The sequence below is a fragment of the Passer domesticus genome, chromosome 2 (genome assembly GCF_036417665.1).
Source record: "Passer domesticus isolate bPasDom1 chromosome 2, bPasDom1.hap1, whole genome shotgun sequence".
NCBI classification, from domain to species: domain Eukaryota; kingdom Metazoa; phylum Chordata; class Aves; order Passeriformes; family Passeridae; genus Passer; species Passer domesticus.
In genome coordinates, this window is record NC_087475.1 from 126,828,809 (window position 1) to 126,842,557 (window position 13,749).

General features: G+C 53.4%; 1 protein-coding gene across 5 annotated transcripts in view; it reads left to right on the forward strand.

The window, feature by feature from the left end:
* TIAM1 (TIAM Rac1 associated GEF 1) overlaps positions 1-13,749 on the forward strand; it is a 147,300-nt gene that overhangs the window by 37,934 nt on the left and 95,617 nt on the right. For 2 of the 5 annotated variants that reach the window (XM_064411177.1, XM_064411173.1), the window contains exon 2: positions 1,680-1,739. Coding sequence is in view for 2 of the 5 variants with exons in the window: in XM_064411172.1 (XP_064267242.1) it covers positions 13,362-13,386 (25 nt within the window). In the remaining 3 variants the exon portion in view is untranslated. Of the gene's footprint in view, positions 1-1,679; positions 1,740-13,031; positions 13,048-13,231; positions 13,387-13,749 lie in introns of those variants that run through there. The other 3 variants (XM_064411172.1, XM_064411176.1, XM_064411174.1) reach the window with 3 other exon arrangements.

Here is a 13,749-nt window from a genome sequence, read left to right on the forward strand (position 1 = left end):
CTGCTGGGACAATCTCCTTCCCAGCCTGCCTGTCTCTGCTCTCACCCTCTGTAAGCCTCCTTTCTGTGTCTGAGTTTTTCCAGGAGCTCCTTGTTCATCCACACGGGGCTCCTGGAGTTCTTACCTGCCTTCCTGCTTGGAGGAGGTGAACACTGAGTATTAACCAGGTTTCATGGGTCCTTCTTCCACCCAGGGCTTCATCCTGTGCCACTCCACCAAGCAGATCTCTGGGATAATGGCTACATCCAATTGTGTTGAATTTTTGAGGAAAATCCTTTTTTTTTTTTTGGCTGTGCCTCTTTTTCCCTGTGAGATCCCAGAGCCATACTTTACCTGCTGTAAAAACCTGGGAAATTATGCTGTTTTCTGGCAGAGGGGAGGTGTAGCTGTGACCCCAAATCCCTGCTGGGGTGAAGGGAATCCCTGCAGGGGGTTTGGGTGGAGGAACTCCTCTTGGGTTTGGTGGATCCTGGAAGTGCTTGTGCTGTGGGATGGGGCTGCTGGCTCCTGGCAGCTCCCTCCTCTCTTTCCCAGCTCTCTGGCTGCTGGATTGTCAGCGAGCAAAAGGCCATTCCCATGGAATTATGGATGGATGAAACAGAGCAGGTGTTTCCTCCCGGGGTTCGAGTTACCAAACTCATCAGGACATTCCAAGTTCTTGCATTTTAAATTCCCTGATCGCCAAGAACAAAGTCGTTTTCCCAGCTTTGGAGGCTGACATCTGCTTACAAGGATTACGTGTGTTCCTGGAGCCGTGGGCACAGATTTTCCTTGTGGAAAGGGATGCATTGGAGAGGCTATTAAGCCCCAGTACGAGTTCCTGCTCTGGAATGGAAATTGCTGTGCAGGTTTGGAGCAAGGCAAGTTGGAGCTGGCTTATTTCTTTGGCAGATGTCTGATGGTGTTACATCATCCCCAGCCCTCGGAGCTGCCAGTGTCTCCTGGTGGCTTGGCCATGGGATGCCCTGCTCTTCCCACTCCCCTGGTGTGGGAGAACAAGCATTTTCCATAAGGAGCTGTCAGGCAGCTCTGCCTCCCTCAAATCCTGAGGTGCTGGGAAGCCCTGGTCAGGGAGAAGAGCCACAGGGAATCTCTGCTGGATGGCAGATGTCAATGCACTCGTGTTTCCAGTCTCTGAGCAGCCTGTGGGGATGGTGTTTGCTGGGGATGAGTGACCTTTTGCTGCTTTCCTTGTGCAGGCATTCTAGGGATTTGTTTTTAAATACATTCTGTTTTGCTACCTGAGACCTCTGCCAGTGCTTCCAGGTTATTGTTCTGTGAGATCCTTGCTAATTTTGCTGAGAACATTGAGCTGGGAGCCAAGCTTTCTGTAAATCTCCAGCTCCATGGCAGGGGCACAGCTAGCAGAACCAGGGCCCAAGGAAAGAGATGCTTTAGAACAAGGAGGTGCTCCCTGCAGCCCTCAGTGTCTGAGCTGAGCGACCACAGAGCAAAGGGAAACTGCCTGAATTGGCGTTTGTGGCTCTGGCAAATGCAAGCAGTGAGGAGGAATTTGGAGTGGAATTATTTCCCCCTGCACTAACAGGTCGAGGTGGTGTCAGTGAGAAAAGCCTGGCTGCTGGAGGTTGGCTGAGGTGTGTTTCAGGGCTCAGCAGCTGAACAGCTCTGTGCATGTGGATGCTTCCAGCTGACCTTTCCATCTCTCTTTTTCATTCCAGGAGCTCCGTGGGACAGCCAATGTTTCCCTTTGGTCCCGTTCACTGCTGTGACAGCCTCATGTGAGTAAGGGCTGGGGTGCATTGGTGCAGGAGTGTGTTTGCAGCTCCTGCCCAGCCTCCTCCTGCTCTGCCCACCTCCCCTTCCCCTGCCCGTCCTGGACCAGCGGTCTCTTGGGAAGAAAAATGTTCATGCTTCCTGGAGATGCAGAGTGAAATGTTTATGTTCTCAGCAGCTGCGTGTTTTATCCCAGCAAGCAAGTCCAGGAATGTTTACGGGAACATGGCAGCACTAAATCGGGACAGTTGGTCGCTAATCTTTGCAAAGATACAAAACTGATTAAACAAAAAAGATTCCCTGAGGCAGCCTGGAAGTTGCAATGTAAGGGTGAGCCAGGCTTCTCAAGGCTCCTCTCTGGCCCCTGTTCCTCCCCACACTTCCTCTGTGTGGTCACTCCAAATTGCTGCCAGCTGGCCCGTTCCTCCTGGGGGCTGTGCTGCTCCTGGCTTCTGACCTTTCAGAGACAGGCAGAAGCTGTGGGGTTTGCAGAGACAGGGAGGGATACGGGGAGTTTAAAGTGCAGAGAGAAGAGGTTCTGTCCTTCAGTGCCTCGCTATTGACCACAGAGCCCACTGTGCCCATAAACGAGTCTGAGCCTTCTTGCCTTGCTGTGCTTGAGGTTTTCTTGCCTCTGTGTTGCCTTCTACCCTTGTTCCAGACATCAGGTTATGGTGTGTTTCCAGCTAGACAAATATGAGCTGGTTTTTTGTTCCAGGGCAATTTTTGTTGTTTTTTATTTTTTTTCCAGCCCAGTGGTTTTGTAGTGCGGTGCCTTCACAGAGACAAAAACAGAACAGAAAAACAGGATTTAAAAAAATGTCAGCATCATAAAGGAGGAAGAATGAAACCAGAGGTCTGCTCTGTCATCAAAGTGAGCGTGCCAGTGTGTGAGCTTGTGGCAGGGCAGCCAGTTAACAGAAAATGATAGTGAAATTGGGTGATTTTTCCAGTCTCCCCAGGGGGAAAGCACATGTGGTTTACAATGGATAATGAAATGTTATGGTTTTTATGTCTAATACGTTAATTCTGCCAGGGCAGTAATCCCGAGGTTCCAATCCACATTTAAGTTGGAAAGATATGCACAGGCTTTTATTGAGGACATAAACTACAGTGCATTTAAGGCAAAATAACAGAAGATTATTTTCTGGGAGAGGTTTCCACTTCTCTTCCCTTCTCTGCCACTCTGTTGTATCAAATACTGACTGTGCCAGAGGGGCTCTTCCATGGCAAACACAGAAGTTAATCCCTTTTTTTTTCTGGTTTTGGGAGGGACACACCATTTGTGATGGTTTTGTGCTTGTGTGGGTTTTGTAAGAGCAAGTCTGGAGCACTTCTAGCTTGAATCACCTGCAGGACCAGTGGTTGTGGCTCAGCTGATCCAGATGTGACCCGTGTGTTGTGCACCTGGCTCACCCACTCCAGCCCCAGTTCCCGCCTGTGTTCCCTAGTGGCCCAGTGGTGCAGAGGTGGCTCTGAGCCCAAGCTGGCCTTTTGATCAGGCCTGTGTTCCCTCTCCCCTCCTTGCAGCAGCACCAGGGCTTTGCTCAGTGCACAGTTCAGGGAGCCAGAATGGCCAGGAAATAAACTTGTGGTGTTTTGGCCAGCTCTGTTTTGGGAGCCAGGTTGCTGGAGGAGGAAGGCAGGATGTGGCAGCCCTGATGTGGTCATTTTTGGAGAGGTCTGGGGAGGAAGGAGGCGTCTTGGAGCCTGTTTGGCTCTCTGGTTGTCCCAGTGGTGTCATCAGAACAGTCAGTAATAGATGGACACCGTGGTTTAAGCTTTCCCTGCCAGCTGTGGGGCTGCTTTGCTGTGGCTTTGAGAGCTTCTCCACCTGTGTCCTGCAAAGATGTCCCAGGGGACACGTGCTGTGAGGAGCAGGGGAGAGGGAGGCAGAGGAGGCTCCTCCTGGAGAGGCCCTGGGTCACCCGGATGGGGAGCGTGCAGGAGAGCTGCTGAGCTTCTCGGGGCTGGTTCTGCTTTCCCAGGGCTCTGTGCAGGAAGCTCTGAGCCTGGTGTCTTACTGGAATGGGAGGGCAGGGATGCTCACACCCTCTGAGCTGGGCTGGCCTCAGCTCGGGGAGCTCGGGCGGGTTCTGCAGAGCCCCAAAATGAGGAACGGGGTTATTTGTGTCTGGGAGTTCCCTCCCCTGCCCCACTGTGGCTGCTCTGGGGGAAGTGGGCCACCTTATCAAAGTCATTTCTCCCAGCGACCAAGCCCAGCATTCTTGACATGCCTCAGCACACTTCTGCTTTTGGGCAATCAGTGCAGCCCCTGACACTGAGCTGCTGTTTCTCTGCAGTGTTCTTGTTCTCCCTGCCTATTTACTGCAGCTTTAATGCCTCTCCACCACTAGCCATCCCATGCCCTGTGCATTAATCACGTCTGTGTGCGTGTGTGGGGGAATAGAATGAAGGGAGAACAGCTTTGGCCACACAGACTTACCCAGAGCAGGATCTGCCCTGATATCTCTCCGAGCTTCTTAGGGCTGGAGCAGTGACAGCAGGCAGCATTGGAGTGCACCTCCCAAACGTTGTGTTAATCCTAAATCTGGCTTTAGCGTTCAAGTAACAGACAAATACTGAAAAGCCTCATAAGAAGTAGGAGGAACAGGCAGGAGTTTTTTTTTTTAAAGTACAAATGAGGAAAAGTAATCAGCAGTTCTGGAACTATTATGGTTTTCAGAATGCAAGGCTTTTGCCAGTAAGAGGGACCTGGTCTCTGCCCTTTTGCTTGCTTAAGAAGTTAATCTGTGCATGAACTCTCAGTCTTAGGGATCACCCAGAGCAGTGATGGCTCTCTGAGCCTTCAGCCTCACATTTGTACCAGTAGGAGGGCAAGGTCACACAGCAGTGGCACCAGAAGCTGGAGGCTCGGGTGAGACCCCAAAGCACCCCTTCCAGGGGTGAACATGTAATCCATGGCTGCAGCTGTTGTCTGTCAGGGTTGCTCCAAAAAGCAATTTGGAACAAGATTTAAGAGGCTCTTTATTTTCTTTTAAATGTGCTGGAACCAAAAGATGGCCAAAGTCTTGTACTGCAGTTCAGAGAAGATGCCTCCAGTTGCTCCATGCTTTTCTTTTGCACTTGTTCTGCCTCTCCTCTCCTTCCCTGCTGGCCATGGAGAAGAGTCATTGTTTAAAGGTGTGCCCTGGTCGTGCTTCTCAGCTCCTGCCATTCCATGGACTGTGAGGAGGCTTCCAGGCAGTGCTCATCTCCCCTTGGTGCAGAGATCTCTGCCTCATGTCCTCTCTGCCAGGCACGGGAGGCCCTGGGCGTTTGGGAATTGCTTGGAGAGTTCCCCTGAGCTTGGGGTCACCGTGTCAGTCAGGTGGGAAGGGATGTGTGGGGTCCTCCCCGAGCAGGATCAGCTCTGGGACCAAGCCAGGCTCTTCTCCAGGCAGGGCTTGAAAACCTCCCAGGGGTGGAGCAGGCTCAACCTCTCCTGAGAACCTGATCCCACCTCCATTTTTGTCATGGTGGAGATCTCAGTGTATCCCAGCTGCTGTGCCAGTGATTCCCTGTGTCCCACTGAAACATGGTGCACCACCGTGGGTGCCTGACAGGGGCCACAGATGGGTACAAACTGTGCTTTGAAATGAAAAGTTTGTCCCTCCTGAGCAGCACAAACAGATACAGGGAAATGGAATTATATGGGACGTTGTGGCATGGCTTTGGGTGAGGGGAGGATAAATAGGGAGGGTTGAAAATCAGCATTTACTTTCCTAGAAAGTTGTGCTGCTCTTTCAATGAACTGACTTGATGGGAGTCTTAAAAGGGAAAAAGACCCCTCAAGGCAGCTTAGCACAGTGACTGGAGAGAAGGAGCAGGAAGGCACTGAGACAGAGCAGAGCCATGTGGTCAGTCCAGTTGTGATGGTTATAGCCCTGAGTCAGCTGGGACAGTCAGTGCTGGTGGCCCTCTGGGCAGGTCCTGAGGTGCAGATCTGTGCTCACCCCACAGGGCTCTGGGCCAGGCTGTGAGTGGGGTCAGGGCCCTCAGAGAGGTGTTAACAGTGAGCTCCCTGTGCCGTGCTCTGACAACCAGGTCAGGGCTTCTTTGCATTGAGGTGACATTGAGGGGACATTTGTTGGCTTTTTTTTTTTTTTCTTTTTAAACCATCTGGCTGTAATAGAAGAAATAAATTGGAGCTCGTTTTTCTAAAAATGAGAACATGTGCAGTCAACCAGCATCTTTTATTTTTGTGCAGCACATCTAAAATAGCGCGAGTCTGCCTCTTCCTCAGCGCGCATCCGGCACGGAGGCACAGCAGCCTGGGTGCTCCTGCCCTCCTCTCGGGCTCCCTCCCTCCCTCCCCTGCTCCCACCACTTGGCAGGGAGCTGCTGAGGCAGCCACTTGGGTTTGGAGGTGCCAGTCACCCCACAGGGCAGGGGAGGGTGGCAGGGACACGAGGAGGGCGTGGGCGGGTGGCTGCGGGGCTGCTCTGGTCCCTGCTCCCTGAGGAGGCTCTGGGAGGACAAGGACACTTGTGGCTGCCCTCCTGCTCAGCTGGAAGGTAGAATTGGATGGACAGGGAAGGAGCAGCTGCTCACAGTTGTTTTCTTTGGGTCTGCTGGGAGTGGAGAGTATTTCCCCTCTCAGTTCCTGCCTCCAGCACATAGGGAATCATGGAATCACAGAACTGGAAAATACCTCTGAGACCATGGAGTGCACACTGTGCCCAATGCCCACCTTGTCCCCAGCCCAGAGCTCTGAGTGCCACACCAGGAATTCCTTGGGCACCTCCAGGGTGGGCACTCCAAACCTCCCTGGGCAGTTCCAAGGCCTGAGCATCCTTTCCATGAGGAAATTCCTGCTGGTGCCCAGCCTGAGGCTGTTCCCTCTCCTCCTGTCCCTGTTCCCCTGGCTGTCCCCTCCTGTCAGGAGTTGTACAGAGCCACAAGGTCCCCCTGAGCCTCCTTTTCTCCCTTCTTCTCTGATATCCCCCCCTGTGTCTGGGCAGCTCTGCAGTTGTCCAGAGCAGGGGAACAATCTGCCCAAACTGTGTTTTTTATTCCATCGGGGCCGTGCAGGAGATGGGGACAGTACTTGCATTGTGAAAGTTAATTTGCTAATTATTTACAAAGCACATCAGAGTGCTGCCTCAGTTACACACAGGGTTATGATAACAGCTAATTAGTAATTCCTTATGACACTTCATTTTCTTTCTGCCTTAAATATTGGCCTAATGGAGGGACAGCCCAGCCTGTGCTTGTCACCCCAGCACCTCAGAGGGAATGAATAGAGCTGGATTTGGTTTGTAAATGGTGCCTCTTATCCCCCTCCTCCTATCCCAGCTGACCCACAAGGCCACTGAGCCTTTGGTGAGCTGCTGCTGCTGGGCTGGGGTCCATCCATGGTCACTGCTTGGGGAGAACTCACCCCTTCCATGAAAATCTCATCCCTCTGCTCACCCCCTGCTCTTCCCTGCTTTCCCACCCTTCCCAGCCTCACAGCTCTGTGCCCTCTCTTGCTGGGCAGGGGCAGGTGAGGGGTGAAGGGCAGAAAGGAGCTGCCATGGGAAGATCTCTGCCCTCCCTCTTCTGGGACCTGGACCAAGAGCTGGGATAACAGGGAACAAGATTTTCTCTCTCAGCTTTTCCCTTTCTTTCTCTCTGTCTTCGCCCAGGTTTGCATCCCATGTTGTGCTGTTCTGTTCCAAGGTGTGTGTGCAGCACCTTGTCTTTGCTTTGGCCAGCGTGGATAGGAGATTTCATCCTGTGCTGTGTTGTTTTCCCTCCTCCAAATAAGTAAAACCCAGAGACCTTTGCTGCCCATCACACGCTGCTGGTTTTACTCAGCAGGGAGTGGCTTTGGGCGCCTCTGAGGGTGTCAATATCCTGTGTGTTTAATGCTTCAGTGCAGTGAGTCCAGAAGCTTGTGATACCTATTTTTAGCGTTGAAAAGTTTTGACAGCTAAAGTAAACCTACATTATCCATCACTTGACAGCCTCGTCACCAGCGTGCAGCTTGTCACTCTCGCTCAGAGCTGATTTTTCCAATGAAATTAAAACTATTGGCAGGGATGTGGTGCCAGTGTGTCAGAACGCAGCGTGAAAATGACAGCAGCTACTGCCTGGTTTAAAAAAAATACATGAGAGGAGGTGTTTGCATTAGAGGTCTTGAATAAAATGTTCCTCCTTGAGCATTCCCATGGGAAGAGGAAGCAGGCCCTGTTCTGTTAAGCTCTGCCCATCCTTTGGAGAAGGCTCCCGGGGATGCCCAGGGTGGGATTGTTGGGGTGTCTGTGCAGGGCTGGATGATTCTGGGGGTCCCTTCCAGCTCAGGAGGTTTTTGGGTGTCTGCAAGCAGAGTGCCCACGTTCGTGTGAGAGCTGCCAGCCAAAACCTTAAATTTTAACTTGTGCTTGGGCCAGAGGTGGCTCCTGCCTCTTGTCACTTGTCTTGGTTTCACAGGCAAAGGTGCTGGCTCGCTGCCACCATCCACTCCCTGGAGCTCATTAGGAGCCTTTTTCAGCTCCCCTTGTAGCCAAACAACAGGGATCAGCTTTCCCAGGAGCTGATATATCTGCTGACCTCTCCAAAGGGAAAAAAACCTCCTGTAATTCATTACCTGACTTCTGTAGAGGCTGAAAGGGAACCATTTGTGACTGAACAATACTTGCCTTTCACAGCTCCCTTCCTAATCCCAAATAGAAACATGAGGCTGAGAAAATCTTTCTGATAGCAGGGAGTGTGGATGCATTCAACCCAGTATAATTTTTCATGGAATTAATGTTCTGTAATTGCCAGGGGCTGGTTTGCAGGTTTTTATTGGACAAAGTGAAGGCAGGCAGTGTTAAACATCAATTGGAGGGGGTAGAAACAATTCTGGTGGTGGTGTGATGGTTTTCCATCAGTGCCCTCTTGTGAGGTGCTGCTTCACAGATATCCAGATTGAAAGCTGAGGTTTCAAAAGAAAACAATGCAAGCTAAGTCAACTTTCTTTTCCAGTTTATGACTGAATATGAGATGGCTTGAGTCAAACTGTCCCCTGCTACAGAGACAGCCCTTTGCTCCTGCCAGGTGTGTGAGGCCCCACAGAGTGGGGTTCCAGGGTGAAAGCCTGGCCACATCATCCACAGGGAGCTTTGAAGGCCAGATTATGTGTGTAGGGCTGCAGTTTCTCCAGGATTCCCTGGAAAAGGGCACCAATGTCCCAGTGAGGTGTGCCCGGTGTCACCTGTGCTTGTGGGATGTTTGGAGAGGCACCAAAACTGGCCTGGACATCAGCTCCTTGGTGTTCCCTGGGGGTGTTCCTGAGGGATGATTAGTGGCTGGCAGGCCCCAGGTCATGTCCTGAAAGGTGCTTGATCAGAGAGGGTGATGATCACCTCAGGAACTCCACCGTGACTTGCAGAAGGACCCGAGTGGCTCCACCTGTCTGGGTGGTGGAGACAGAACGCTCCTCCAAGGGCACCTGTGTGTGCAGGTGAAAAATAAGACAGATACAATCATGAATTTTTGAAGCACCTTGGCTTTGTAAAGTAAGCCTTAGTTAAGGAGATACTGTGAGCACAGCAGATGCTCCTCGTATCTCACCTTCCTGCTGTGCTCAGGGTGACTCCCTGGGCTGAAGTGACTCCCCTTCTTCTGCCCCGAGTGCTAATCCATTGTTAAAATGATATTAACTCATGTGTGCTAATTAGCAGGTGTGCCAGGGTGTGAGAGGCCCAGGATGTTAATTAGGGTTGATAAAAACACCTTTGTGCAGGATACAGACCTGGATTGTGTCTCCCTTCCTTTCACCACAGAGAAGTGCTGTGTTGGGGGACCTTTCTCCTCTGGGCTCTCTGGTGGGATCTCCATGTCTCAGCTCAATGTTTGGGAGAGCCTGGGGGCTCCCTGGAAAGTTCACAGAATCACAGAATGTCTTGAGTTGGAAGGGACCTACCAGGATCATCCATTCCCACTCCTGTCCCTGCACATTCACCCCAACAATCCCACCCTGAACATTCCTAGAGCACTGTCCAAACACTCCTGGAGCTCTGTGGTGTCATGCCCATTCCCTGGGAGCCTGGGCAGTGGAAGAACCTTTTCCTGATATCCCCTGACACAACTCCAGCCATTCCCTGTGTCCTGTCCCTGTCTCGGGGAGCAGAGATCAGAGCTGCCCCTCAGGAGGAGCTGCATCCCCCATTGAGGCCTGACCTAAATCGTCTCCAGACTGGTGGGATCCATCCTGCCAGGAGGATGGAAGGAGAAGAGGCTTTCCCCAGTGCTGTCATTACTCAGCTGAGGAGGGAAGGGTCATTTTGTGCCCTGCTCCAGGGCAGAGCTCATGGAAGCTGCTGGAGGAGCCGTTCCCTGCAGCCATCCCCCTCGGAGCTGGCCGGGCTGTCTCCGTGCCGTTCCGGGCTGTCTCCCAGCAGGTTTTGGTAGTTCCTGGCTGGCACAGGGAGCACGGCTGTTTACACAAGCTCGGAGGAAGCCCACATCAAAAGGGTGTATCCCAGTGCGTCAGCAGGGCCGGGAGCCAGGGCCAGGCCTGGAAGTGCCTGCTCTCCCCAGCGGAGAGCCTGGCACTGCCCGCCGGGGCTCCTGCTCAGGCTGCTCCACACCTTCCCTGCTCACCCAGCATCTCGTTTCTCTTGGATCCTACACAGCTCAGGAGTCCCTCCATGGGTCTCTCTCCCTGCGTTAGGATTTTGCTGTTTATGGCTTGCTGGTTTTTGCTTCACTGCTCTGGGTCATGATGGGGAGGGGGAAGTCACTGCTTTTCTTTTGCAGATCTGCACTGAACTTTGCGGCTCTGCACAAGGCTCTGCTCTCAGGGAACAGGGGCAGGAGGAGAGGGAACGACCTCAGGCTGGACACCAGGGGGAATTTCTCCATGGAATATGTGGTCAAGCATTGGCAGGGGCTGCCCAAGGAGGTTTGGAGTGCCCATCCCTGGAGGTTTGCAAGGAATTCCTGGATGTGGCACTCAGTGCCCTGGGCTGGTCACAAGGTAGGCATCAGGCACAGGTTGGAATCCATGGCCTTGGAGGTGATTTCCAACAAAATGGTTCTGTGATTTACAACCCGCCAGTGGTTACACCAATGTCTGAAGCTTTCTGCAAGCTGCTCTTAGAGCAGCTCATGCTTTCCTGGAGTTGTGGCCATGCCCAGGGTCTGCCTGGCTAGCAGGAAGAGATGTCCCCAGGTGCTGCTGTGGCAGGGTGCAGATGGCACTGGCAGCAGGAGGCTGGTGCTGCCTTTTGCCCCCCGAGTGTGAGTTCATGCAGACAGTGACTGCTGCTCTGTGGCAGTAAGAGCTGTCCCTGCTCTGCAGCGTCTGTGGGAGCTGGCGTGTGCACGCCAAGGCCGCTCCAACGGCAGCGATCCTGCTCCAACGGGAGTGATCCTGCTGCGACGGGAGCAATCCCATTCCAATGGGGGCAATCCCACTCGTGACAGCAGTGATCCCCTTCCGACTGGAGCAGTCCCACTCCGATGCCAGTGATCCTGTTGTGATGGGAACGATCCCATTCCTATGGCAGCGATCCTATTGCGACCGGAGCAATCCCACTCCAGTGGGAGTGATCCCATTCCGATGGCAGTGATCCTATTGCAACAGGAGCGATCCCGTTCCGATGGGAGTGATCCCATTCCAATGGCAGTGATCCCGTTCTGATGGCAGCAATCCCACTCCAGTGGGAACGATCCCATTCTGATGGGAGCAATCCCACTCCAATGGGAACGATCCCATTCCAATGGGAGCAATCGCACTCCAGTGGGAACGATCCCATTCTGATGGGAGCAATCCAACTCCAATGGGAATGATGCCATTCCAATGGGAGCAATCCTGCTCCGACAGCAGTGATCCTGTTCTGATGGGAGCTATCCTATCGCAATGGCAGCTATCCTGTTCCAGTGGCAGCGATCCCACTCCAACAGGAGGGATCCCACTCCAACAGGAGTGATCCCGCTCCGGCGGCAGCCACCCCTGGGCGGTGTGGGAGCTGTGCCCTGCTCCGGCGGGCCGGGGGCGGCCGATCCCGCGCGGAGCCGCGGGCAGGCACAGCAGCCCCGTCGCCCTCTGAGTCACTGGTGGCTCGCCAAACCTGCTCGTCCGCTCGGGGTTTGCGAGTTCCCAGCGCCGGGAGCTGCTCTCCCTGTGTTTGTCCTGCAATGGGAGCTGCCGGTTTGCTCATTCGGGGTTTAAACTCGCCATAGTGCTCAGGATTTTCCAGTGCTCCCCAGGTCTGATCCCATCCCTCCTTCAGCCTTTGCTGCTGTCCAGGTGGAGCTCTGGTGCTTCTGGGGCGTGCTTGTGGTCACGGGGGACCTCGTGCTGGGCGTGGGTGGACCTGTCGGAAACATCTGAGATGAGAAGTTAAAGCCAAGGTGCTGTTTGAAGTGGGCCCAGCCTCACTGCTCACTCCTGTTCCTGGTCACGGGGGCTGTAAGGATGGCTGTGCCATGTCAAATTGCTTCTCTGATATCTTGTCCCTGTCCCAAAATAGAATCATCCCCTCCCTTGCTCCGCAGCCCCAGGCTGTGGAGCCCCACAGCCTCACTCCAGCTGTTAAATCCTTGGCTGTGACCCAGGGCTGGACACACAGCAGCGTGTCCAGCCCTGGGTCACAGCCAGGCTCCTGCACGTACCTTTTGCCTTTTTATTTTATTATTTTCCTCGTGGTTCTGTCCTGTTCCCAGCTTGCGGTCACTGCTTGGTTGCAGAGGGTGGGACTGCAAAGGCAGGGGCATTGCTCAATAGTCGGTATGTGTGAAGCATCAGGCAGAGTTGTAGCTGTTAATTTGTTAATTAATTTGATTTCTGCCTGTAAAGAATATTTACTGTGTTGTCTGCCTCTTTTTCAGAGCAGTTTCATACCTGTTTTTCTTGTCCCATATACGTGGTGCAGAGCCAAGTTGGGGGATAAACACAGATGGGCTGGGTTTTGTGTTGGTATTTTTTATTTATAGCAACCATTAGCCAGCCCCGGCCTGGAGGACGCTGCTGCTCAAATCTTAATCCAGGGACAGATATGTGGAAGTGGGAATTAAGTAAAAGCAGATCGCTGTAATTTCTAATTCCCTGCAGTTCCCGATCCTGGGAACCCTCCTGCACCTGTGTGCAGCTGACTGGGAGCAGCTGCGGGCGTGTTCTTAACGAGTCCCCTCCAGAAGCCCCATCCCACCGGGAGCAGGGACACCCGGGAGGGCAGAGGCACAAGGCACGGGCTGGTCGGAATGTTTTATGTTCTGCCGTGCTGCTGAGCCGGTGCCTGCGAGCACCGCAGAATCCCGAGGAGTGGGAGCTGTGCGCCCGGAATCGGGAGCCGGCCGCCTCTCCTGCTCCTGGGATGCAGCTCCTGGCGGCTGTCGGTGAGTTAAAGCCGCCCCGGAGGGATGTCCTGGGAATTCACATTTCAGGAGCCAGCGGGGCTGAGTGGCAGCTCGTCTGAAGCCTGCGACGGGAGGAATTAATCAGGAGAGGGAGGGAGGAAGAGACGGAGGGAGGGAGGGAGGAGGGGAGGGATGGCAAAACCCCAAACCTTCAAACACACCCAATTGACCCATCTCATCTCGGCGTGAAACTTCGCCAGTTACACCCACTCCGGAGCGGCAGGGAATGAAATGCAGGCGCTTCCTCCTTTCTGCTAGCGGCGGCCGGGGCTCGGGAAGCACGGAAGGAGAAGATGTTCGTGCTGCTGATGATGAGCGGTGAGACTCGGCTGCCGGGGATGGGTTTGGCGTACAGCACCGCCGGGCTGCCTGAGCTGTGTGTCCGGGAGGGCTCTCCTCTCCCCATTCCCATGTTTTGTGGATAAAAGTGTTGCTTTCTGCGAGTTGTGTGTAGTGGGGTTGTCAGGTACTGTCTGCTTCTCCAGTTTTTGTGCTGCTCGGAGGGCTGGAGCTGATTGAATGGGAGCTGGGGAGTTCATAGCTGAATTCCCTGAGAGAGAAAATGTGGTATCGTGTTACTGACTGGAGATGTTCCCTTCTCCAGCTGTCTGGCTTTATTTTCCGTAATTACAGGTTGCCATGCTCTTTAATTGTTGAAAATGAGCCCTGTGAAAGGTTTCA